At 41.5% G+C, this 26192-nt stretch overlaps 3 protein-coding genes across 8 annotated transcripts in view; 1 reads left to right on the top strand and 2 right to left on the bottom strand.

Moving 5' to 3' along the window:
• Positions 1-4559: 4559 nt before the first annotated feature.
• LOC111551897 lies at positions 4560-7576 on the bottom strand (the record flags this gene model as incomplete). Its single annotated transcript, XM_023225962.2, has 1 exon — positions 4560-7576. A coding segment is annotated over one exon (432 nt), but the record flags the coding sequence as incomplete, so codon positions are not given.
• LOC113219573 (spidroin-2-like) overlaps positions 4576-26192 on the bottom strand; it is a 49793-nt gene continuing 28176 nt past the window's right edge. Inside the window, exons 2-5 of the mRNA XM_026454110.1 lie at positions 10204-10411; positions 8785-8966; positions 8612-8657; positions 4576-8390 (exon numbers count right to left, since the gene is read on the bottom strand). Coding sequence (XP_026309895.1) covers positions 7686-8390; positions 8612-8657; positions 8785-8966; positions 10204-10411 — 1141 coding nt within the window. The 3' untranslated portion in view covers positions 4576-7685. The remainder of the gene's footprint in view (positions 8391-8611; positions 8658-8784; positions 8967-10203; positions 10412-26192) is intronic.
• FBXW7 (F-box and WD repeat domain containing 7) overlaps positions 8377-26192 on the top strand; it is a 216732-nt gene continuing 198916 nt past the window's right edge. For 4 of the 6 annotated variants that reach the window (XM_023227650.2, XM_023227608.2, XM_023227614.2 and 1 more), the window contains exon 1: positions 8377-8869. The gene's annotated coding sequence lies outside the window, so the exon portion shown is untranslated. The remainder of the gene's footprint in view (positions 8870-26192) is intronic. The other 2 variants (XM_023227630.2, XM_023227641.2) reach the window with 1 other exon arrangement.

The raw sequence follows: 26192 nt of genomic DNA on the forward strand, positions 1-26192 counted from the left end.
TTTGTATTTTAATTATTTTATTTTATTTATTTTATTTTATTATTTTATGAGAAAGTCTCACTCTGTCGCCCAGGCTGGAGTGCCCTGGCACGATCTTGGCTCACTGCAAAATCTGCCTCCTGGATTCAAGCAATTCTCATACCTCAGCCTCCTGAGTAGCGGGGATTACAGGTGCAAGCCACCACACCCAGCTAATTTCTGTATTTTTAGTAGAGATGGGGTTTCACAATTTTAGCTAGGCTGGTTTCGAACACCTGACCTCAAGTGATCTGCCCACCTCAGCCTCCCAAAGTGCTGGGATTACAGAAATGAGCCACTGTGCCTGGCCTATTCTTGTATTTTAAAATATCATTAAATTCTGAGAGCCTCCAACATTTTTACAGCACTATGAAATTAAGAAACTCATTACCAAATCCAACGGCATTCCTGCAATATTTGACACTTCCATTAAGTATGGTGATTCTTTGAAGAAGCAATAGGGACCAGTGACAGATTGGCCATAAGGGATAAAGGGGAGAGTGGAGAAACTTCATTTTTTTAAAGCAAGTTTTCTTCCATTTAATCCATTTTTAGTGCTACTATTTATATTAATCTTTATTTATTTATTTATTTATTTATTTATTTATTTATTTATTTATTTATTTATTTATTTTTTGAGACAGAGTTTCAGTCTTGTTGCCCAGGCTGGAGTGCAATGGCACAATCCCAGCTCACCGCAACCTCTGCCTTATGGGTTCAAGCGATTCTCTTGCCTCAGCCTCCCGAGTAGCTAGGATTACAGGCATGCACTACCATGCCTGGCTAATTTTGTATTTTTAGCAGAGACGGGGTTTCTCTACTTTGGTCAGGCTGGTCTTGAACTCCCGACCTCAGGTGATCCACCTGCCTCGGCCTCCCAAAGTGCTGGGATTACAGACGTGAGCCACTGTGCCTGGCCTAATCTTTAACTTTTAAAAAATTTATTTCTATTTGTATCAATATTAATCTGATCCTAAAGCGGTGAGGCTTAAAATAAACCTTATTCAATTGTAGAATAAGAGGTCTGCCCTGTGGAAATGAACAATACTCTACAGACCTTGGGAATTAATTTACCTTATTGTTCCAGAAGACAGAGTCAGAGTGATACAATGACAAGCGTACCATATTTGAAGACTTGTGGTGGAGTCCGGGCTTCCCATTTACTTGCCCTCCTGACTCTGGGTAAGCCAATTTCTCTGGGTCTCACCTTCCTCCGGTTTTAAAATATCACTGATTCTAAACAAAGAACTGAGAGATAAGAAATTAATGAAAATCATAAAATGCAGAATGTTGGGAAAATATGTCAGGCAGTGACACCAATGTTGTGTATTTGATGTTAATGAGTGAAATTTAAAAAAACAAAATCCATAAATTGTAGCAGGAATGTTAGTAGTAAAGAAAAAGCCCTTGTGACTTTTAAAAAATCAATGAACCTGGGAAATGAAAAGAATATGTGCAGGGAAACCATTTTTTTGCACAATTGCCTTGAGAAAAATACAAAGCAACAAAAACAAAGTTTAGTTACACAGATTCAAGAGAATTAAAATTGCCTTTATATTCTTGGAGGAAACTAAAATACAACAAAAATAAAAGCCACCATGAAGGATTGCTGACAATAGTCTAATAGTTGAAAAATTGCATGATTTTGGATGGTAAAGAAAAAAAAGCGCTGTAGGCCACCTTTTAAGAAGTTTATTAGCTGGGTGTGGTGGTGCATCCTTGTGGCCTCAGGAAGCTGAGGTGGGGGAATCCATTGAGCCCAGGTGGAGGCTGCAGTGGGCTGTGTTCGCGCGCATCAGTGCACTCCACCCTGGGTGATAGGGTGAGACTTTGTCTCAAAAAAAAAAAAAAAAAAAAAAAAAAAAAAAGTGAAAAAAGAAAAAGAAAAAAGTAAAGAAAAAAAAGTTTATAGGGTGAGCATGGTGGCTCACACCTGAGGCTGAGGTTGGAGGGTTGCTTGAGTCCTGGCGTTTGAGACCAGCCTGGGCAATATAGTGAGACTCCGTCTCTATAAACAATAAAAAAACTAGCCAGGTGGTGGCATGTGCCTGTAGTCCTAGCTGCTTGAGAGGCGGAGGCAGGAGAAGCGCTTGAGTCCAGGAGTTTGAGACTTCAGTGAGCTATGATTAAACCACTGTACTCCAGCCTTTGTGACACAGTGAAACCCTGTCTAAAAGAAAAAGTTTATAATCAAAGTAATAATAATAAAAAAAACTAGGTAACCTATAACTATTCCTATTTTGGAAGGAACTTGTCCCAAATATAACTTACTTGGTGGCATTACTGATGGCAATGGCAGGCCGTCCAGAGCAGCCACTGGCATCATGCCGGCTACAGCGCGCATGTGTGAGCATTGGTGGCAGGAGCGGCCGTGGGAGTGGCAGTGGCAGTTGTGGGACCTTTGCGCCCCGCGTTCCCGAGGTGGACAACTGTGCGGCCCCCGGTACCCATCCTCATGTGGCCAGGCAGGACCCGTTCCCAGCCTTGGAGCCTCCACTGCTCCAGACCCTGACCCTGAATTACTGCTCTCGCCCACTGTCACTGTGGGGAGCACGTGCGGAGGAGGCGGACAGTCCCCAGAGCCCACTGCCCTGGGGTCTGCTGTGATGGGGCAAGGTTGAGCTGCCTGCCAGCAGGGGAGCAGCATGGTCGGGCACGGAGAGGTGGGCAGAGAGGGGCCCAGCAAGGACCTGAGTCCTCGCCCTGGGCTGCAAGGAGGCGCAGCTGGGGCTGCCTGTACACTCCATGGAGCAGGCGGGAATCCTACCCTCCCAGGCGCAGGACCAGGGTATCTCTGCACTGCACCCTCTGGGGGACAGGAAGGCCCCATTCCCCCTGCAGGCCCGGGGGTGTCTGTTCCCACTGCCTGGCCTCTCTCCGCTCCCAGCGCCTGCTCTGATCTCAGAAAGGGGTTGGGGCCAAGCCCAGGTACTGTCACAGCCCAGCTGGGTATGTGCAGGCTTGGGGCAGTACTGGAATGCCAGCCCCCTGCTGCTTCCGTCCCCTCTAGATGTTAGGTGCCGACAAGCATGGGAGGGAGGCAAGGGTTGGCAGGGCTGAGGCCTGGCCTCACAGGCGCCCCTCTGCAGGAATACCCTGGGTGTCATGAAAAGTGGTAGGAGGCAGACAGGCTTCAGTGTGGAAAGGAGCAGGTTCCCAGTGAAGCCCCACCTTTAGGCCGGGTAAGGCCTGAAGCCCAGGGACTGGGCTGCCCATCCTGCACACCAGAGGGGGGACTTATGGTGCTTTTCCCTGGGCCTGCCCAAGGGCCAATCAGCATGCACTTCCTCCCCTCTGAGGCCCATAAAAGCCCGGGGCTCAGTCAGAACTGAGCAGAGGATGGATGACCAGCCGCAGAGAGGAACTACCTTCTCTGCTGCTAGCTGAACACTTGTTAGGATGACCAGCTGCGGAGAGTAGCTACCCTCCCTGCTGAGAACTGAACATTTGTTGGAACAATCTTCCTGCATAGACGAGCTACCTTGCAAAGAGGAGCTCTCCTCTCTGCTGAGAGCTGAAAACTCATCAGGACAACCTGCCTAGCAGAAAGGAGCCACCCTCTTTGCTAGAAGTTGAACACTCATTGGGACACCCTGGCTGCAGAAAGGAGCTACCCGTGTGGGTCTCCTCTGAGCTGTTCCATTACTCAATAACATCTTCCTCACCCTCCACTTGTCTGCATACCTCGTTCTTTCTGGTCACAGGAGAATAACTTGGGACCTGCCAAATGGTGAGGCTAAAGGAGCTGTAACACAAATGGGGCTGAGACATCTCCCTTGCTGCCAAGTTGCGGGTGAAGAGAAGGGCTGTGGCCTTTCGGGGAGTCCAGACCTGGGAGCTCCCCAAGCCAGGGCTGTGACTCCCTCTTTGGGTCCCTGCAGTTCCTGGCATCTCCAAGCTTCTGGGTGCCAATGTGTTCCCTGGTGCCAGCTGTGGAAGCTGCTTGCAGTATGCCTGGTCCAGCCACAGCCTTGCAGAGAGCTGGCACATCTGGAGCTGCCCGCCCCACTGCAGCAGCTGGTGTGTCTGACTGCGCAGTAGCCAGACCTCACGCTCGCTCACACGTGCCTTGCTGCTCCATGCCGTACTTGCCCTTGGCAGACGTGGGATCCAGGCCGGTAGTGTAAGCTGAGCACAGCCTGCCAGACCAAGTGGGTGGAATGAGCCCAGTGGGCCTGAGCAAGACTTGGGCAAAGGCGCCACAGGCCACAGAGGTTTCTGGACAGAAAAGCGACACACTAAACATCCCATGAGATTACTTTACCTGTTCAAATGTGGACTATGAAAGGATATTGAAAAGTTGGGCATCTCAGAGACTTAGATGTTGAAAAGATAATAATGCACCACAAAAATGTAAATCCAAATAGCTAGTTGTATACAAAAAGATCCTCAACAGCATCAGTAATCAGATAAATGCCAGTTAAAACCATAATGATATATGATATACTACTACACATCCACCAGACTGTCAAAACCGAAAAGACCAATAATGTCAAGTGTTGTGAAGATGTGGAGCAATGGGACTCATACGTACCTAGTGTTGAGTGTGTAACCCTCTAGAAAAGAACTTGGCATTATTTATTCAAGTTTATGATACATCTCACCACTCCCAGGTATATGCTATAAAGAAACTGACATAGATGTGATGGAACATATATATGAAGAATGTTCACATTAGCATTTATAACAATCCTGAACTGGAAGCAACCCAGATGTCTATCAGCAACAGAATGGCTAAACATATTGTCACATACTGTTACAATGGGACACTGTAATATGCAACAATGAAAATGCACAAATTACAGCTATAGGAACAACCTGAACCACATATGAATTAAAAACAATGTTGAGCAAAAGCAGCAAGAACAACAGATTGCATATTATATTGTTCCAGTTACATAAAGTTCAAAACAAAGAGTGAAACTAAACAATATATTGTTTAGGGATGCATGCTTGCGACAAAGCGACAAAGAAAAGCAAGGAAGTGATTATCACAAATGTTAGAATAATGGCTACATTTAGGAGGGAGGGAAAGAGTTGTGTTCGGGCAGGGAGGGGAACTTCTGAGTTGCTGGAAATATTCCATTTCTTGACCTGGCTGATCGGTTACATGGTGGTTTCCTTTATAATCACTTATTATACTATATAATTGCTTTATGAATTTAAACTATATTTCACAATAAAAATGTTAAAATCAATATACTATAGATAGCATTTCTGGAAAGCAAAATTTTGCCAGATAACTTAGCTTACACAATCTTTGACAGTAAAACCCACTGATGTGGAATAACAAAACATTGATTAGTTTCTCATAAGAGCTCACTTTCAAGTGTAGAGGTCAAAAACCTTATAAGAATCTCATTTGTTCTATATTTTAACACAGCTTTTAGGTCTTTATCTTATATTGATGAACCAGGGAAGGAACTATTAGCTAAAACTTCAGATTTTTTGGAATTTTGAATTAACTAGCTGTTTTCTCCTCTGGATTAATAAGCAATACAAGGAACTAAAGAGATGCAGACCAAGTTGGAAATGCATGAACTTCCTTCTCTCCAGCCTCCAGTTCCAGCTGTTTCCTCCTGTTATCAAGCTGGGTGTTGAGGTGGGTATCTAGCCCAGTAAGCTTAGTGTGCTGTTATTAAATACTTTCTAAGTAGGTGGCTCAGGCTCTCCTGAGTGCCCTTCTGTTCCTCAGCACTGAGGTTGTAAGGTGGAGCCACTGACAATGAAAACAGAAGATCATGCTGCTGAAAAACCCTATGTGGTACACACTTAACTGGAGGTGTTCTCTGCTGGGCTGCAGAACTCTGATGTTTGCACTCTTTTCCTCCAAAGCCCACAAAGGTTAAACTCTCTGAGGTGTTTAACTTCACAAAATCCCCTAAATCTGTGTGTTTTACTCCTTTAATTTCCACCATTCCCCTGCTGTAAGATAGGAAGAGGAGGAAAAACAAAAGATATTTATTTTGTAGCCATGTGAAACCATCACTTGTTGGTCTGATGAACTGTGAGTCTTATTTGGAAGGCTGTAGCAGGGGATTGATCATGTAAAGACAGAAAAATCCAGGGTAATTTAAGCAGGATGTTTAACCTGGCTCTTGGAACTTCAGGTCAAGGGCAGTAGGGTCAGGTGCTAGTCTGTGAGTCTCTCCTTGGTTTTGCCACATCCTCCTTTGCCCCTCCCACCACCTTTCCTGCAGCATTTTAATGAACACGAGGCCTTGTATTTACCCAGTTAAAAGGTTCCTTAGTCTACTGTTTGCAGATGGTAGTGGCAGTAGTGGGAGAAACCCAGAGCTTCCCACATTTGTCTATATTACACTTGCTCCTATCTCACCCCCTCCTTCAGGTGGAAAGACTTATAAATTCCATTACTACTGCTTCCCAAGGAGGTGGGGTGTACTAGGGTCCACGGACAGAATTGTGGAATCTGCTTTCATCATTGCTGCTGTTTTAATCTTTTCCTCATACTATTCACTTAAGACAGATTTCTGAGGATTCTGGTCCTTTTATCTTAAATTTCTTTTCCTAGAGAACTACACTTTAAACTTCATGAGTTTTTACTTGACTTTCCTTTCCAGGATAACATCTGTAGGAAAAGCTGCATAATAGTAATAACATTTATTTTAGAAAGAAAATAACCTTTGAGTCAGACCTGAAACACAGGCTAACATTTCTTGATGACAACGTACACTGATGAACCAAGATCAGAAGTTCTCGAAAGCCCCAAGCCATAAGAAAGAACCATTCGTAAAAGTGAGACACTATTAAATTCTTCCCTGACAGTTAAAAATCCTTCAACAATCTCCCAGAGGATGGCTCCCTTCCAATCCTCCCTTCCCGCCGCCCTCACAATCTGCGCGAGGATGGGTTCCTTCCTCTGCCCGGCATTTCGTCTCCTTGTCCACTAAAGACTCAGGTTGTGACTGTACTCAAGCCGCACCCCTGTTTCCTTCCACGGCTGAGGAGGGGAGGAATGTATTACAACTCATTTTTACAAAGCACTGTAGTTTACAAAGCACTTGCACTTCCACCATATCCTCTGAGCTTCGCGAGTGCCACGTGAGAGAGGCATTCATTCATTCATTCATTCATTCATCAAACATTTGCTCGGCCCGACCACACGTTATCCAACGCCGGGTCTCACCCCACGCCACGGGAAGGTTGGGGCGCTCTCTCCCTGGAGCAGGTGCAGCGGATCAGGCTGTGCGGGAACTCCACGATCAGTCCGGCTTTTCGAGGGTCTGTCTGGGGCCAAATGCCTCATCTTCGGGTGGTGCGCGCAGCTGTCTGAAGGCGCGGCCTGGGCCTCCTCTTTCCTTCCAAAGGAGCAGTCCCCACCTGCCCCGAAGGAAACCGCTACAGAGCAAGCTCTCCAGGCCGCCCACGGGTCAGGGGTAAGATCGGGCGGCAGCTTAGGCTCGACTCGGCTCCTCCCCTTCCTCTCTTCAGTTCTGACGCGGCCGTAGAGGCGGCAGCGGCGGCGGCGGCTGCGAGTCCCGCGGCCCGAGGCGCACCCACCCGCTCGCCGATCCCCACTTCCTCTTCCCTTGGAGCGTCATCAGAGGGCGCCAGAGGCGCCCAGGGCGGGGTGGCTGGAAGGGGAAAAGAGGCCAGCGGAGGAAGCCTCAGAGCGGAAAGAAGAGGGAGGGGGAAGAGAGTGGTTGCTAGGTGACTTGCGTCATCGGCAGGCGCCGCTCTCCTCCCGCCCCTCTCTCTGGAGTGAGGCGAGAGCCCCGCACAGAGCGAGGGAGACAGCGAGCTGAGCTCCGGGCGCTGCCGCTGCTGCTGCAGCTGAGAGTAAGAGCGAAGGCGCATCCGAGAGACCCAGCCCCCCTGCACTGGCCGCCGAGACCTTCGCTCTCACCTGGGCCAGCGGGAGCCGCGGCCGCACTCCTCTCCCCCCCCTCACCTTCCCGGCCGGTAGCGGCGGCTGCTGCACACGCCGGAGCCGGAGCCGGAGCCGGAGCCCGAGCCTGAGCCGGAGCCGGCGGCTTGGGGGGCAGGGAGGCGGCTACCACCGACCGGGACTGGGTAGCTGCTCCGCGGTGAGAGAACGCTGAGGAGGCGCCGGAGCTTCTGCCTCGTCCTGGGGGGCCTGGGGCGAGAGACCCCCAAGGTGTAGGGAGGGGGGTCCCAGCCGCAGCGACACATGCGGGAGCCGGGAGCGGGGGCGGCGCCGAGCGGAGCCGGCCGGGTCCCTCGCCTCGCCGCCGCCTCGGCCACCCGCCCGGGGCCGTAGCATCTTGCCCCGGAGTGTATGAACCGGGGCCCCAACCAAGCTCGGCAACCACCCCCCGGTCGGGGGGGCGGGGACCCCGATGTGAAGCTGCGGCTGGGGCGGCGGAGAGAGCAGGACCGACGCCGCCGTCCTTTCCTCACCTTTCCCCTCCCCTCAGCCCCCTCCGGGGGTCTTCTCCCTTGGCCAGTCGCCGGCCCCCCGGCTCCTTGGCTGGACTCTGGGAGGAGTTCTTAGAGCCCCCCTCCCCCGCCCCAGTCCCGAGGGCGGCGGGGCCGGGGGGGACCCGGGGGGCCGGCCGCAGCCTCCACCCAGAGGAAACTTTACAAAAACAAAATTCGGAGTCTCCCAAACCTGACTGTCCCGGGAGAAGTGGCCCTGGACGGGCAGAAGCCGCAGCCTGAAAAGACCCAGGAAGAGGAAAAGAGGAGGTAAGCGGGGCCGCCGCCTCCTCTCCCCTGGCAGCGCGGAAGAGACCCGGGTGGCCGCCTGGTTTAGCGACACGAGCACCGCTTCAACCTCAGTACCGCACCGGAGCCTTCCGCAGCTGCCGCCTCAGTCCGAAGGAGGAAGGGAACCAACCCACTTTCTCGGCGCCGCGGCTCTTAAAGTGTGAGTGGCCCCGGGAGGGAATTGAGGGGGAGAAAGTGGGAGGATGCCGGCGCTTCCTCCTGGAGTTTTGCTGATGTTCTCCGGTAGTGTTGGGAGTCTATCAATGAGAGGGTCTAGCTTTATTCACAGAGGGGGAAAGGTGTTAGAGAGGCCTGTATTTTGTGACTTTTTAGCTCTTTGTACGAGTAATGCAAGTATGCAGGTTTTTCTTGGAGGAGTTCTTTCTCCAGAGTGAATACTCGCACCTTTCTGGCCAGTAATTGGCAAAGGGAAATTGAGGAAGCCAGAGCATATGTGCGCACAGAGGCCATCTGTATCTGTAAACTTTTCCTGGTACTGTGGGTGTGTGCGGTTTACTTTTTGTTTCAGGGATACTCTCATATATGTTCCCGAGTGAGAACCGCTTACCCTGTGGACCCCGAAAGTAAAATTCCTTTTTTTTTTTTAAACAAAACAAAACCAAAAGCCAGTCCTGAGAGAGGTTCATTTCAGTACCTATTGGTACGGGAGTTAACCTTCTCAGTTCCAGGATCCAATTCATGTGTGTTAGGATGACACTGTAACAGATGTCAGTTATTCAGGAACTTGAGTCCTTAGGAATCACAACTTATTTGGGGAAGAGCATTTATCACATTAATCATTTTATAAAAGTTGTGATTTTTTTTCCCTTCACCCCCCCTCTTTTTTTTTTTTTTTAGAGTAACAAATGACAACACTTTTATTTGGTTTGAGGCTTTGCTCTTTTGAATTATCTTTATTTCTGTATCAATTTAGGATACACCTTTGATATTTAAGTCAGGAATGATTTTTTCTTTCCATTATTTTAAAGTTGAAGTATATAAAACCTTTGACTTGTATTTTAGGTATCTTGTCAGAGTGCCAAATTAAAGGTTCATGAAAGTAATTAACATTTCATATACAGACCTTAAGGGTTAAACATAGAGCAGGATTTTATGTAGGAAGGCATAGGCAGTACTATACTGAGAATTGTGGTCCGGTCCATCTAGACAACTGTGGGCTCGTTCTGTCTGAAGCCACTGCTGAGAGATGCTTTGTGGGAATGAATGTAAGCCTGGGGTTATCTTTCTATTCTAAGTTCTCCATTCAGGATCTTGATTAATTTAAAACTTTCTCAAACTTAACAATGTTTTTTTTTTTTTTTTTAAAGTAATAAGTTCTGCAAGTTTATTAGCCTGTGTATTATGTGATAATTCATTTACATATTCCATACCTGTGTCCCTAAACTTTCAGGACACAGGGTTTGTATTTCAAGAAATACCAGGACAAGCCTCAGTTTATCATTTCTTAATTTTATAGACTTTCATTATTTCTACCGTCAGTTTCTCCAACTCTTGTCTTGGAATAATGTCTTTCATTTCTTTGACCACTTTTCCCTCCTCTGGAACTTCTCCCACTGAATTGTTTTCCTTTAGTTGCCTTGTTATGCTTTGGTAAGGAACTTTAAATTCTTTTAAATGTGTACTGACATGAAAATACTGAATAGTGGATGTAGTGTTAGACTTAGAATCAGAGTCCCGTATTCTGTTTTTCACAAAGATATGATAAAGAGAAATGTAGTCATGTAGAAGCTGTGTTTTGGGATGGAGGGGAGGACAAACTAAGAAACAAACTATAGTTTGAATGTAGGTTGTGCTCTGTCAAAGTTGCTTACTAACTTTAGGACCTACTTTTATTGCTTTAACTATAGATTGGTTAAAAATTACGGTAATTTTTTTTTTTTTTTTTTTTTTTTTGAGACACAGTCTTGCTCTGTCATCCAGGCCGGAGTGCAATGGAGCGATCTCAGCTCACTGCAACCTCTGCCTCCCAGATTCAAGCGATTGTCCTGCGTCAGCCTCTTGAGTAGCTGGGCCTGCAGGCATGCACTACCACGCCTGGCTAATTTTTTTGTATTTTTAGTAGAGATAGGGTTTCACCATGTTGGTCAGGCTGGTCTCGAACTCCTGGCCTCAAATGATCTGCCCACCTTGACCTCCCAAAGTGCTGAGATTACAGGCATGAGCCACCGCGTCTGACCAAAAAATTATGGTAATGTTTAGCATGTTTGGGCCAAAAAATTAGGGTAATGTTTAGCATGTTTGGGTAGAAATGACAAAGTATTTGGGGTCCCTGCCTTTGAGATGCTTTTACTTGTTAGTGGTGCAGACAATCAAACACAAGTTGCACAAAGCTATAGGAGAGGGGCGATAGACCAATATTTATCTAAGACCACACTAGATGTTAGATATTATTTGGCAACTTATAGATGTGAATATGTTTTTATATTTTTCACTAGGGAAATGTTGCTTTTGGACGTATACATATAGAACTAATGGAAGTGTTGAAGCCAAATCTGTGAAGGTTTCTTTTAGGAGGAAAAGAGCAAGTGGAGACAACATATTTAAGACTTGGAATTGGAAGGCATAAGGGACAGATAAAATTATGAAGTTGGTTTGAAGGGAATACAGATGAAGGTTGTTGAGTAAGTAGTGTTAGGGTCAGTTGTGTTTGTTTAGACACATGATTACAGTTCAAAGAAGCAATTGAGAAGAGTGTTCCTGAGAGAGTAGTTTCAGATGACTGGGGAGAAATTACATTTTAGGCAAAAGCAGTTATGCCTGGATTAGGATTTTGTTTTTCTAGGGAACCAACATTTTTATTATGTCATGGCTATCAAGGGCTATACAGGAGGAGGAGTGAGAAAGAAGATGCTTAGTGTATTGCTAGCAGCTTCTTACAAAAAAGAGTTTGGAAATGGTACAGTAAACTTTGTTTTGGATGTGAAATTTTAGGGCAACAGTTGGATACTGGTGCAGTTTCAAAACAGCAAAATAGTTTAGCAGGTAATATACTGAAAATGTAAAGTTGGAATTATTTTCAACATATTTAGGTTTCCCAGAGTACTGATGGAAAGTGAAGAGCTGGAAAGTGGGTATTTTTAGTTAGGGGGAAAATCTGAATGAATGAGACACTACCTAAAATAGATGTTTTAGAAGTGGATAAGAGTTGAAGTTAAAAAGGAATGAGCAGGCTTTAAACATGGCCACCAGTTTAGTCCCAGGGTATATTATTCTGTGTTTTTGAAACAAGCTAAAAGTTTTTATTTTTTTTTTAGATAGGGTATATAGGTCCCTTGAGATTAAGTTCAGAAGAGTATATTTAATAATAATTTCATTGTTAAGGAATTTATAAATAGAAGGACAGATTTGTTTCCTCAAATTCATGTTTTTAAAGTTCGCTGTGCATTATTATCCTACGTTTGGTCTTAATATGACAAAGTAAGGCCAAAAATAGCGGACAGGGAAGGCTGCTTCCCTTGTTCACAGTTGGTGTGTGTCTTTGTGTCCCATACAATGGAGGGGATATCCCTGTGTAGGCACAGCAGTGCTGATCATGCTTTTTTTTTTTTTTTTCCTTTTAACCTTTTTATTAAAAAACAAAAAGCAACTTGGCACTTAAAAAAATGTAGACATTTTTGTGGCTTGCATTTAGTATTGACTTTAACAGGATTAAGGATTGTGAGGAAGGAAATACATATTCACACTTTTTTGTGTTCCTTAGTTGGAATTCTGCACCTTCCCAGTAGCTTCTCTGACTTCTTAACAGTGATTATTCAAATGGCAGAAACTCTGGGGAAGAGATGTTTCAACAGGGAGATAGGTCTGAGGTGATTCTAGGGTGAAGGTACAGGGATTGGGTTATATGCCATATGGAGGCCTTTTCTCGTCACCCTCCACTTTCCACGACATTTTTTGTGCAGTCGAAGCCATGTTCAGATGAATTTTAGAAGGCAGCCATTTATAGTTAACGTTATTTACTAGTAAGGACAGTGAGAAGAGTGGTAACTTCATATACTTTGCCTTGGCAACTTTGGATTGATAGGGAATTAGAGAGACTTGAGGGTATATGTTTGTGTGTGTGTTTTAGCACCCACCAGATGACCACAAAGCATAGGCTTATTGCATTGTACTTTGGAGATGGTTCTTGGAGAAGTCTTCTGGTGCTTCTGACATCTCATTGTGTAGAGAAGGAGTTGGCAAACTATTTTTGTAAAGGGCCAGTTAGTAAATATTTTAGGTTTTATGGACCACATGATCTGTCACAACTTTCAGTTCTGTTCTTATAGTGTGAAAGCAGCTGTAGACAACAAGGAAGTGAATGAATGTTGCCTTGCTCCAATTGGCCCATAGGCGGAAGTTTTTGGACCCCTGATACAGACAACTGCCAAATCCACCAACAAACAGTATGAGCTTTATTACACTACAAAGCCAGGACTGGCTGTTTTTGGTGGTCTTTGTTTTCTAGGTGAGATGTTTTTCTCTGAGTTCATTTAAAATGGTTCGGCGTAAAGCACATACTCTACTGTAAAATGCTTTTGCCTTCATGATGATGCAAACTATGGATTGAGGGACATAGGTGATGCCATCTTTAAAGGGATGCAGCTAAAAAGTAGGGACTACCTGCATTTCTTATCTAAAGATAACCACAATTGACATTTAGTGATATACTGGCTTTGTATCATGGCCAAAAGTATCTGTAAAGAAGCTTGTGGTCATACTTTCGAAACCTGAAAATAAATGTAAAGCATTTTCTTCGTATGTAAAATTAGAAGTGTTTATGGTTGGTCTGCATAATATGAGTCAAACTGTAAGAGCATTAAAGTTTGATACTGCTATCTCTTTAAGTCTTAATCTCTTGCAGTAACTAATTCAGTGTGTAGAATTATTGGCTCTGCAGTTTTTGTTTTGTTAATTTCAAGTACTAGTGTATCTTAACAAATTAAGCTTTGATGTATATACATGTATATATATACGTATATATGTGTGTGTGTGTGTGTGTGTGTGTATATATATTTTTTGGGTCTCATTCTGTCACCCTGGCTGGAGTGCTGTGGTGTGATCTCAGCTCACTGCAACCTCCGCCTCCTGGCCTCAAGTCATCCTCCTACCTCAGCCTCTCAAGTAGCTGGGATCACAGCACGCACCACCACGTGGGCCTGACTAATTTTTGTGTATTTTTGATAGAGATGGGGTTTCATCATGTTGCCCAGGCTGGTCTCTTAACTCCTGAGCTCAGGTAATCCATCCACCTCGACCTCCCACAGTGCTGGGATTACAGGCGTGAGCCACCACACCTGACTAGCATTGAGATATATATATATTTTATTTTTTATTTTTATTTTTATTTTTATTTTTTTTGAGACGGAGTCTCACTGTATGGTCAGGCTGGATTGCAGTGGTGCAATCCTGGCACACTGCAACCTCCGCCTCCTGGGTTCACGTCATTCTCCTGCCTCAGCCTCCCAAGTAGCTGGGACTATAGGCGCTAGCCACTACGCCCGGCTAATTTTTTTGTATTCTTTAGTAGAGATGGGGTTTCACTGTGTTAGCCAGGATGGTCTCGATCTCCTGACCTCATAATCTGCCTGTCTTGGCCTCCCAAAGTGCTGGGATTACAGGAGTGAGCCACTGCGCCCGGCCGCATTGCTATATTTTTAAGAGTGAATCTTTCTCACATGTGTTGTTCAGAAAGTGTAATTCACTTTGTGCAATTTTACATTACAGTTAATATTAAAATATTTGTTTCATATGTCAGCAGATACCAACATTGGATGATGGTATTTTTAGTTTCATAAATCCTATTTATTTTAGGATTCCCTTGTTTATGGCAGGGGTGGAGATTACTCTTGCAAAAATGACCACTTTTTAGTGAGTATGAAACCTGCTTTTACTTTATATATAGTATTTCTACATATTTACTTTTTAAAAGAACAATTTACTTTTTAATTTTTCTTCTTTTAAAAAGAGAGTATATAATCTGACAATGTTAGTATGTCTTTTAGAAGGTCACTATAAAGTTGCTTTCCTATTTATTTGGAAAGGATTATTTCCTTATTATTTTAAAAATCTTTTAATTTTTGCCTTTTCAGGTAATTTTATCATTGTCCCAAGCCTAAGGATGAGTGGCAATTTAAAAGACACAAGGTGTGCATCTCATATCTGCAGATACTCCAAGCAGAAATATTCTCGTTCGTTGATACTTTCAGTGGACCAGGGAAAAATGTGTATTAGTTTTTCTTTAGTGTGACTGAATTGTCATTACAAAAAAATGAGTAAAATTGTTTTTAAATAATAAATTCTTGCTGTTAAATTGTCCTGTTTTTAGACTTTTCCCCCATTAAGTAATAATGGGGGAAAATGTACACACACACACACACAGAGTATGTGTGTGTAGAGGTACCTAGTGTACTGTGCTACATGTTCATTTCTGCATGACTGCTGTGGAATTTAGGCAGTATTAAAAGACTTTACAAAATATTTTTGATATCACTTAATATTTTCCTGTTTTATGTCTTAATGTACTTTTATGTTTTTGCTGCTTTCTGATGATAGCTCCTTGGTATTTCCTTATGATACCTTTGACAGTATATTTAAATGGAATGTATTTTTTCAAAGTATGTGACATTTTCTGAACACTATGGGATATATATCTTCTAGTAATTATATTTTTACATGCAAGTATCTTTAAAAATTTTTTCTTATTACAACTTCAGAATTGTGAAACGTTTGAGGGAGCATCTGCGGTTTTCACTGAGCACTCGATCTGGATATTGGAATGACAAACTAAAATAACTTTTAACAAAATTTTTCAGAGGTGTTCCTTTATAGTTTTTGAGTAACACTTGATTTCTCTAAAGCAGAAGGCTTATAAGAAGAAAATATGAGAGCCAGTGTTCGTCTTGTATTATCCTGCCATGCAGGTAGTTGAAAATCAGAAACAAACAGAAATGCACAAGAGACCTTATTGCTTGAGTATCTTTTGCTCTTCCTCCATCAGACCTAAGGGACAGCTAGTGGGTCAGTCAGATGCTGTACAGTTTCTGTTGCTATGCTGTGTCACCTTTGCCCTTTCTTTCTAGCAGGAAGATAGCTACTGGAAATCTGGCTGTAAGAAAGAGATAGCATGTTTTCTCTGTCTCTGTGTGTGTGTGTGTGTCTGTGTACACGTACCTAGTGTGTTGTGTTAGATGTTCATTTCTGCATGACTGCTCTGGAATTTAGGAAATATTAAAAGACTACGAAATATTTTTAATATTATTTAGCCTTTTCTCTGAGAGGATCACATCCTCTGGCTTTGGCGTTTTCATCTCCCAGCATCTTAAAACGAACCCATCAATGTATATGATCAGTTCCAAATGTGAAGTCTCAAGGCAAATTGCTGGTTTGTTTTTGGAAGAATGTATGTGTGTGTGTGTGTGTGTGTATATAATTTTTAAATTTTTAACAAAAATTCCTAATTTAGCCAATGCTTATGAGAGTGTGTGTGGTTTGTATAAAATTATTTTTTTTAGAGACAAGGTTGCACGTTGTCACCAGGCTGGAGGGCAGTAGTGTGATCCTTGCTTACTGCAGCCTCGACCCCCCTGGGCTCAAGTGATATTCCCACCTTAGCCTGCTGAGTAGCTGGGACTGTAGGTGTGTACTGCCACACCCTGCTAATTTTTAAAAAATTTTCTGTAAAGACAGGGTCTCCCTATGTTGCCCAGGCTGGTCTCAAACTCCAGGACTCAAGCAGTCCTCCTGAAATGGCCTCCCAAAGTGTTGGGATTACAGGCTTGGGCCACAGTGCCTGGTCAGAGTGTATGTATTTTTTAACAGCCTTTTAGGATTGTATGCTTTTTAGGGGTGTATATGGAGGGTAATATACCTTTGCATGACATTCTTTAGGTCTGAGAAGGAGTTGCTTCACTAAAGGTAGTAATTTATAATTACCTAATGGTTGAAAACAGGTGCACCTGGAGTCAGCTAGTTTACTTCTGACTACACAGGCAACTAATTTACTTCTCATTTACCTAATAAAATACATTCATAATATGAATTCAATAACTCATAATTCAATAATTTCTTGGCTTCATGGCCTTGAACAAGCTATTTATTATCCTTTTAATTTTGGTGGCATCACCTGTTGATGGAGTAAAACATGTCCTTTACGTGGTGGTTGTTAGGATTAAATGAGATAATATAAAGCATGCAAAGCTCTTAATCCAGTGCCTGGCATATAGCATTTGACCCGTCAGTGTTAATTTATTAAGTTAAAGTTCTTTTAAAGTGTGCTATAGATAGAAGATTTAAATCAGGCCTTATATTGCCCAACATTTAAATTCAACACTTGAGTTTGGTGAATAATACTGAAGTAATTCTGTGTTTTCAGAAGCATCTAAAACTTCATTAACATTTTATTAAAAACTGAAGAAATGACAGAACTGTTGTGCTTTTTTTTAATAGAAAAGGAAGACTGATTTGAACATAACTGGAATTTGCATTTATTTTCAAAGATCTCAGTAGTGCATGGACCAGAAAAGAATCCTTTTTTGAATAATTAGTGATTATCTATGATAGTGACTATGGTTTAAATTGCCCATTTAGAAATAGCAGGATCTAATTCAGTTATCAGCCCTTTTAATTGCCCATCTCTTTAACCCTTGGAAATAAAAAGCTTTAAAAAATCATTAAGAAGTTGAACAGAAATTTTATCTGTGTCATTTACATCTCAAATTCAGATTGAAGTAGTTTTGTTTACATGAGTCTGTTTTAACTACTTAATTTTAGTTTTTGTCTTTTCCTGAAATTATTAGTATGTGGGTTTTAAAAGTTCCTTTTTTTGTGTGCTTAGTATTTGTTAAATACAAGATCGGTTTTCAGAAATACCTTTTCTTCAAGCAGGGCATAATCAGTGTTTTATTGGCCAATACAATAAATAAATGCTTCTTGATTGTTTTTGTATTTGGAAGGAATTTCTATGTTGAGAACAGTTTTGCTATACTTTCCTTCATAGTTTGTTTATTGAATAGAACTGTATATTTAAGGTATATGAAAAAAATCTAAGCTAGAAAAAAAAGATTGAGATATATATTCTTGGGGGAAAATATTTGCACACTTTGCATCTGACAAAGATCTGTGGTCCAACGTCTATAAGAACTTACATTTACAAGAGAAAAATGACCCCATTAAAAAGTGGGCAAAGGACATGAACAGGCACTTCTCAAAAGACTTATATGAAGCCAACAAGCAGAAAAAGCTCAATATTACTCATCATTAGAGAAATGCAAATCGAAACCACAATGAGATACCATCTCACACTATGCAGAGTAGCTACTATAAAAAGTCAAAAAATAACAGATACTAGTGAGGTTGCGGAGGAAAGGGAACAGTTACACACTGTTGGTGGGAGTGTAAATTAGTTCAACTATTGTGGAAGTCAGTATGGCGATTCCTCAAAGAGCTGACAGCAGAACTACCATTCCACCCAGCAATCCCATTACTGGGTATATACCCAGAAGAATATAATTCATTCTGTCATAAGGACACATACACATGAATGTTCATTACAGCACTAGTCACAATTGCAAAGATGTGAAATCAATCTAAATGCCCATCAGTGACAGATTGGATAAAGAAAACGTGGTACATACACACCATGGGATACTATGCAACCATAAATAAGAAGGAAATCATGTCTTTTGTGGGAGTAGGGATGAAGCTGGAGGCTTTTATCCGTAGCACACTAATGCAGGAACAGAAAACCAAGGCTATTATCCGTAGCACACTAATGCAGGAACAGAAAACCAAGTACCGCGTATACTCACTTGTAAGTGGGAGCTAAATGGTAAGAAGTTATGAACAAAAGGAAACAATAGACACTGGGGTCTACTTGAGGGGGAGGGTAGGAGGAGGGAGAAGAGCAGAAAAGATAACTATTGGGTACTGACTTTAATACCTGGGTGTTGAAATAATATGTACAACACACCCTCGTGACACGTGTTTACCTATGAAACCTTCACATGTACCCCCAAACCTAAAATAAAAGTTAAAAAAAATAAAATCTTTAGCACTGATTATCTTGCTAGCTGTGACTTCTCCTTTTAAGGAAAATTTGCTTTAGATTTTGGTGTAAATGTAGAAATTAGATTGGTTTATCTGCTAGTGGATCTCTGGTTAGATGATTAATGAATATTCTAGCTTAACAAATTTTCAGCATTTTAAATGCTTTTCTTTGTTGGTAACATGCTTCTAGGGATCTTTCCATTTCATAGTTTTTCAAAAAAGACTTTATAATAAGTTACTGGATGGGAAGAAGAGCATGTTCTCTCTAGTTTACTTAATTTCTTCCTGATTATTATGTATGTAATACTGGAAGGTTGTGTAAATAAATATTTGGGTTGTACGTTTTCTTTTGCATGATTGGTGGTCTCTTAATTTACTGCTGTGTGAATTTGATAGTATAAACTAGAATGGTTATACAGTGAGTGGGGAAACCTTTTTCTACTGAGTGCTACGCAGGTGGATTTTTTTTTTCCCCTCTGCGGAGAAATACTAAACTTTTATATTACCAGGTTTAGAAATTTAGAGCAGGAAACAAAATTTCATTTTTTTTTAATAACTGAGCAGGAGAAGAGAGTGGGGTTGTACAGACGTGGGGAGAGGCAGTAAAGGAGGGAGGAAGAAGAGGCAGATATCAGGGCTAGTGACTCCGGAAGTTTGGAGGTCAGTCTTAGTCATGGGTCACACCCTGTTATTTCTTTGGGTTGTGGACATGAGGTGTTACCACTTGTTATCTGTCACCCTTTGAAATGATGATTAGATTATTGGTTTTTATTCATAGCTTTTCAACATTTGGGTTCTTTAAACCATTAAAGATTTAGTTTGTATGGGATAATCAGTGTTATTTTAGGGTGGAAAAATTTCCACCATGCCTGCTAGGAGAAGATGATGGCCAAAGAGTTTTTGACTTATAGAGGAGTTTCTTTGTTCTGTTGTTGTTTTTTCCTCATTGACCCTATTTTGCTAGCTTTGTCTGAGAGGGGTGCTTGTCATTCTACATGTGACATAGTAGCTGAGAGGCAAGCTTTGGAGTTGATAGACCCAGATTCCAGCTCTGCTGCTTTGTGATTTCAGGCAAGTTATTTATTCCATGTGTGTTTCTTTTAAAACTGGGAAGATAATAATAGTACCTATTTCCCTCATAGGGTAATTAAGAGGATTGAGTGAGAAAATGCATGTAAGTCTTTAGAACAGTGTCTGGCTAAGTTAGCATCCAGTAAATGTTAGCTGCTGCAGTCATAAGAAATATTATAGTATTAAGTTATTGTTATTTCTGTGAGGGTGCTAGTTTTCTGAATGCTGAGACATTGGTGATCTTTGCTGCTGAACCTGTTACTATTTTGAATACTGCCTTTATTCAGCAGCAGATTGGGTTCAGATTTACTGAACACCTACTATGCCAGGAATTCATCTAAATAAGCAAAACAAAAATACCTGCTCTCTTAAAACTTACTTTCTGGTTAGGAGAGGCAAAATACACAAAACAAAATAGAAGATGTGTCACTCAGGAAATTTGGTTGTTGGACTTTGTCTAAGCTTTCTTTAACCAACCCTAGAAGTCTTAACCTTTAAATACTTTTTGATTGTTCCTGTTGCTGTGCTTGAGAGTGTTTGGAGGTAGGGGCACCCTAAAAGCATATGATAGACTGGGTTATTGTCTCCAGCTTCAGCTTGATCCTAATTTTAAGGCAGCCTTAAATGATAGTTTTCATCATTTCCTTGACTTATTACTTAAATTGGCTATCTCAAGACTTTCTGTCCCCAAAACTTGTATTTCGCATCATTCAGAGAGATGTTGCTCCTCCCCAGCTGCTCCTCTTTTGCTCTTCTATGCCATTTTCTTAAGAGGAGGGGATACTAGAAACCTCTTTTTAGAAGTATTTTCTCACTAGTCTAACTGTGTACTTTTCCTTCTCATATTTTGTGTTTTCTACCCTTTGTTTTTAACTGACATTTAATTTGCTTATTTTCTTTGAAATACGTGTTTTTTTTGGTCTCTCCAATTAAATTGTGAAAGTTTTTAGGTCAGAGACCACTTTTCTATTTTGACCTTGAGCTTCCTCTCTTGAAAATAAGATAATACCTTCCAAGGATGTTGTGAGATCTCAAAGAGTTAATGTGTGAAAGGGGTCCTGGAGCCAGATCCTTAATAAATGGTAGTTTCTTCTTTGAACCGCTGTAGTTCCTAAAAGTTAGTGCTGTGCATACAATCAGTGCTTAAAAAATGCTTGTTAATTTATTTTGAATTGAGTTTGTGAACTTTTAATTTTCACTTGTGGTGGTAGTTTTAGTTGTTAGTGCTAGATAAGATTCAAAATATTACTTTTCAAGAGTCAGGTGATAAATACTGGGTCATTAGTGGTAGAGCTCAACAGTGATTAGGAACAGGAACTTGAGCCATCATTGTTTGGGTTCAAGTACAGGCTACCACATTTACTGGTTGTGTGACCTTTGGCAAGTTGTTTAACCTCCCTCAGTTTCTTTATCTGTAAGGAGGGGAAAATGATATCTACCTACCTCATGAATACTTTTTTGTTAGTATTAAGGGAAGTAAATGAGAAGCTCGAAACAGTGCTTACCATATAACAATCTGTAACAGGGTCCCCGGGGAACATTTGGCACTATTTGGTGATGTTTCTGATGGTCATTTGGGGGAGTGGGGAGAGGGAAGGGTGCTACTGTTAGCTAGTAGGTAGAGGTCAGTTGTAAACAAGTTGTAGGACAGCATCCACAACAAAAATTACCTGGTCCAGAATGCCAGCCCTGCCAAGCAACATTGGGAAACCCAGCTTAGTTCCTTTGTATAAGGTATTTTGCCAGTTAGATTCTGTATAAATGCTGATTATTGATAAAGATGAGTCACAGACAAGGATAGGCTTCCTTTAACCTTTGTTTTAAAAGACAGACATGTAAGAAGGTTAGTAGATTTCTTTTTTTTTTTTAAGGTTACAGGGAAATTACTGCAAAATTAATCTAAAAGTCCTTACACTTTTTTTCAGAAACTGAGACAAGGTTCCAGATGGATTTTACTAATTTAATTTTTTTAATGACAAACTATTCATGTGAAAGTATGTTGAGAATAGAGGGCTTATGAGATATGAATGCCGTAATGTGTATTCATAAAGTCAAATGTACTCTTAAAAAAGTATCAAGGTAAATGGAACGATCAATCGGGGGAAACCTTGGAACTCTCTCTCTTTCCTTATGTTTTATTGCTCACCAAGTCAAGGGCTCTTTAACTTAGAATCTTGTTTTTATGTGTGCACTTTTCCCCTTTACTGTTTAAAATTGGACCCTTACTAAAAATACAGAAAATTAGCTGGGCATGGTGGCGTGCACCTGTAATTCCAGCTACTGGGGAGGCTGAGGCAGGGAGAATCGCTTGAACCAGGGAGATGGAGTTTGCAGTGAGCTGAGATCTTGCCATGCACTCCAGCCTGGGTGACAGAGGGAGACTCAGTCTCAAAAAAAAAAAAAATTTTTTTTTCCCTTGTCCATTTCAGGAGCCTCTTAATTGCCTTGCTTCTGTTCTTTCTCTGTATTCCCACTTGAATTAACTCTTCTTTGCTGGGATCCCTTTGGGATCCCTTCTAATCCAGATCCAATCTACCCTTCAGATCTCCTTCCACTGTCCCCTTATTTGTGGGAGAGAATTCAGCCTTAATATCCTAAGGCTGGAATTTGAATGTACTGACTTTTCTGCTATTTATAGTGTTGTGTATTATCTTTGGAAGAATTAGGAAGTCATATCATTTTCTGTATGTTGTGGTTCAGATGACTTCTTTCACTTGTATCCAAACACTGGTTGTGTGTCCACGTATATACAGCATGTATATACTTTAATGTCTATTTGTATGTGTGTGTACATGTATATTCTTTCATGTATGTTTGTCTCTACACCTTGCTATTTCCTCTGCTTGGAATATTCTTTTCTTTTCATCTGGGAAACATTTGTCTCTTCAGACCCTACTTAAATATTGGTCTCCTAGGAAGTATGTCCTGATTAATATAGCTAGAGTTAGTTATTTTTTCCCACTGGTTACCCACAATATCTCTGTGGCTTTTATAGCACTTAACATCCTTGTTTGTATTTTTCTCTTCTACTGATCTGTCAGTTCTTTGAGGGCAAGAGTCTTGTCTTAGTCAACACCTGCTCCACCAAGTACCTAACTTTCCTGCCACATTATAGACATACAGTATGTTAACAAATGAATGGAAGAGACAAAAACCTGGAAAGCTTTTAAATAAGTTCTATGGGGGTTAGCGGGAGGGGAGACCACACATTATTTTGTCCCCTTTGTTTCCAAGTGCTTAGTGTTGTGCTTGCCCATAGGTATTCAGCAAATATTTATTGAATGAATTAGAAGCAAATCCCAGGAGTTGATAAAATTTTCATGTGAACTTTTTTTCTTCTGCATTTCTAGAAAGCATATCCTAGAAGTAAAGTATCTTAGATATTTTGGAACATCTTATTCTTAAAGTCGACCTTCCTATTTTTGACTTAGTAGTGAAACTTTGATCCAATGGATACTTCCTGAATAGTGCTTTTGGCTGATTTCTTTTTTGCAACATGGGTCCATTCTGGTGTTGAGTTTGTTGGAAAGATAAATATGTAGTATCATTTTTATATCATGGATGAGCCATCATTAAGTGAAAGTGTTAAATAAGGACTCTGATCCGCTTTGCACATTTGGGCCCAAATAAAGTGAGTAGGTACTCTTAAGTATGGGTGATGACTGAGGCTATTGAAGCGTAGGAAAGAGGACAACTGGAGGTGAAGAAGTGACCTACTAGGTCTCTTTTTGTTTTGATAATGATTGATTTTTTACCCCCAGTTATTTTTAAAGAATTAGCAAGTAAGGAGAGGGGTATGAATCTAGAAGATAAGAATGTAGATTTTGTAATTCATGATCATTATTATTACCATGTATTGAATGTTTACTGTATGTCAGGAACTGTGCTAAGGATTTTGACAACGGTTATTTAACTTACTCCTCACAGCGGTTCATGTGAAATAGCTACTGATGTTTTATGGCAGAGGAAACAAATTCAGAGAAATTTCCAAGAACATATAGTTAGGAATTTTAACTTGTAGAACTGGGATTCAAATCTAGATCTGTCATACTCCATGGTCTATGCTTTTAATCATGCATGCTCTCTCTCAAGTTTTTGTTGAAAGTGGAAAGTTGTACTGACATAGGAGGGGAAAATGACAGAAAATCATCCTATTGGAAGGCAGATTAACAGACTCATGAAGAAGCAATTCCCAGGTTTATGTCAGTATACAAAATGTGAAATTGAAGTCTGTCATTTGAATTGATTTGCATTAACTTTCATTTTTTAGTCTTGCTCTTGGAATCATCATCAGGATCGGTGTCCTAGGTATGTTAGCAGTAGAAGAAATTTATCTAGGCAAAATCTGTCTAAGATTATGGAGCAAACTGATTTTATGGTTAAATGTGTTTTTTAGTGAGAGTTAAATCTTTTGAAGGAGATTATTCTTGGTTAGGGGATGAGCCTCAAATATATTATTTAGAATTTGAAAACCTACGATTTGGCATCCTTGTGAAGTGTAGCAAAAAATCTGAGAATCAACATTTGTTAGTCTCTTGGGTGTAAATTGTTTAAGTCAGTGGGTATCTGTGGAATATTTCCCTTATGTAATTTATTTTTCTTTCTTTTTTTTTTTTTTGAGACAGAATCTCACTCTGTTGCCCATGTGGGAGTGCAGTGGTGCCATCTTGTCTCACTGCAAGCTCCGCCTCCTGGGTTCACGCCATTCTCCTGCCTCAGCCTCCCGAGTAGCTGGGACTACAGGCACCCGCCACCACGCCCAGCTAATTTTTTGTATTTTTAGTAGAGATGGGGTTTCACCGTGTTAGCCAGAATGGTCTTGATCTCCTGACCTCGTGATCTGCCTGCCTTGGCCTCCCAAAGTGCTGGGCCACCGCACGTGGCCTCCCTTATGTAATTTCTTAGACTATTTTTGTTTGCTGATTTGGTGTTTGTAATTTAAAAAAAATTTTTTTTTCTTCTTTTACATACTTTGTAGAACTATTCCCTACCCAGTGAGTTTATTTATAAATATTTCATATTTAATTAATACTGTGAGAACATAGTTTTTAAATCTGTATTTTTATTTTTTCGTTAGGATATTTAAAATAGTTTTTGTAATTTTGGTACCTTAAAAAGAGCTAAACTTAGATGTTGGCCTTTAAAAATGTTTTGTGAAAGATTTTCTCTTGGTTCCATTTAAAATACTGTATTTGTAACTATAGTTAAATACATTTGAACTTTGTCCTTTCCAGAAATTTTAATTATATGCTTTTATAAAATTTTATCATAAGTTACATGCAAATGCTAAGTATAGAGTGCTGAAGCTGAGCGTGATGGCTTATGCCTATAATCCCAGTTACTCGGGAGGTTGAGGCGAAAGGATTGCTTTAGGCCAGGAGTTGGAGACCAGCCTGGGCAACACAGCAAAACCTCGTCTCTACAAAAGTAAAATAAATTAACTTCGTGTGGTGTTGTGCTCCTGTAGTCCTAGTTACTTGGGAGGCTGAGGTGGGAGGATGGTTTGAGCATAGTAGTTCAAGTCTGTAGTGAGCCAAGATCCTGCCACTATACTTTAGCCTGGGTGACAGAATAAGACCCTGTTTCAAATATATAAATAAATAAAATAGTAGGCTGGGTGCAGTTGCTCGTGCCTGTAATCCCAACACATTGGGAGGCCGAGGCGGGTGGATCACTTGAGGCCAGGAATTCCAGACTAGCTTGACTAACATGGTAAAACCCTGTCTCTACTTAAAATAGAAAAATTAGCTGGGTGTGGTGGCTCGTGCCTGTAATCCCAGCTACTCTGGGGGCTGAGGCAGGAGAATTGCTAGAACCCGGCTGGTGGAGGTTGCATTGAACTGAGATTGCACCATTGCACTTCAGCCTGGGCAGCAGAGCGAGACTCTGTCTTGAAGGAAAAAAGAAAAAAATAAGTATTGAGTGCTGAATGATGTTCTATAAAATATTAAAAATGCCTAAGTGGGACTAAATTCTGGTAAATAGAATTTAGGGGTTGGGGTAGAAGGAATCAGGTAAGTACTTCAAGATTTTCAGAGTTTTAAGTCTTAGGCTCATTAGTATTCTCTGACATCATCTACTACAGGTTTCCTTTCTTAGAAGTGAATGTTAATATGGCACCACTATACAAATAATATCCATATCAATACTTGAGTGTTTAGTATGTGACAAGCACTGTTCTGTGTCCTTCGTGTGTATTACCTCATCCAGTCCTCACGATAGCTCTATGAGGTAAGTGTTGTTAATATCCCTATTTTATAGCTGAAAATTTGGCACAGAGAAGTTAAACATGGTCAAGGTCCCACCTTTAGTTAATAGTGGAGCTGGGATTGTTTCCAGTCAGTCTGGCTCTAGAGCCTGGGACCTTA

This window comes from Piliocolobus tephrosceles, chromosome 3 (assembly GCF_002776525.5).
Source record: "Piliocolobus tephrosceles isolate RC106 chromosome 3, ASM277652v3, whole genome shotgun sequence".
NCBI lineage: Eukaryota > Metazoa > Chordata > Mammalia > Primates > Cercopithecidae > Piliocolobus > Piliocolobus tephrosceles.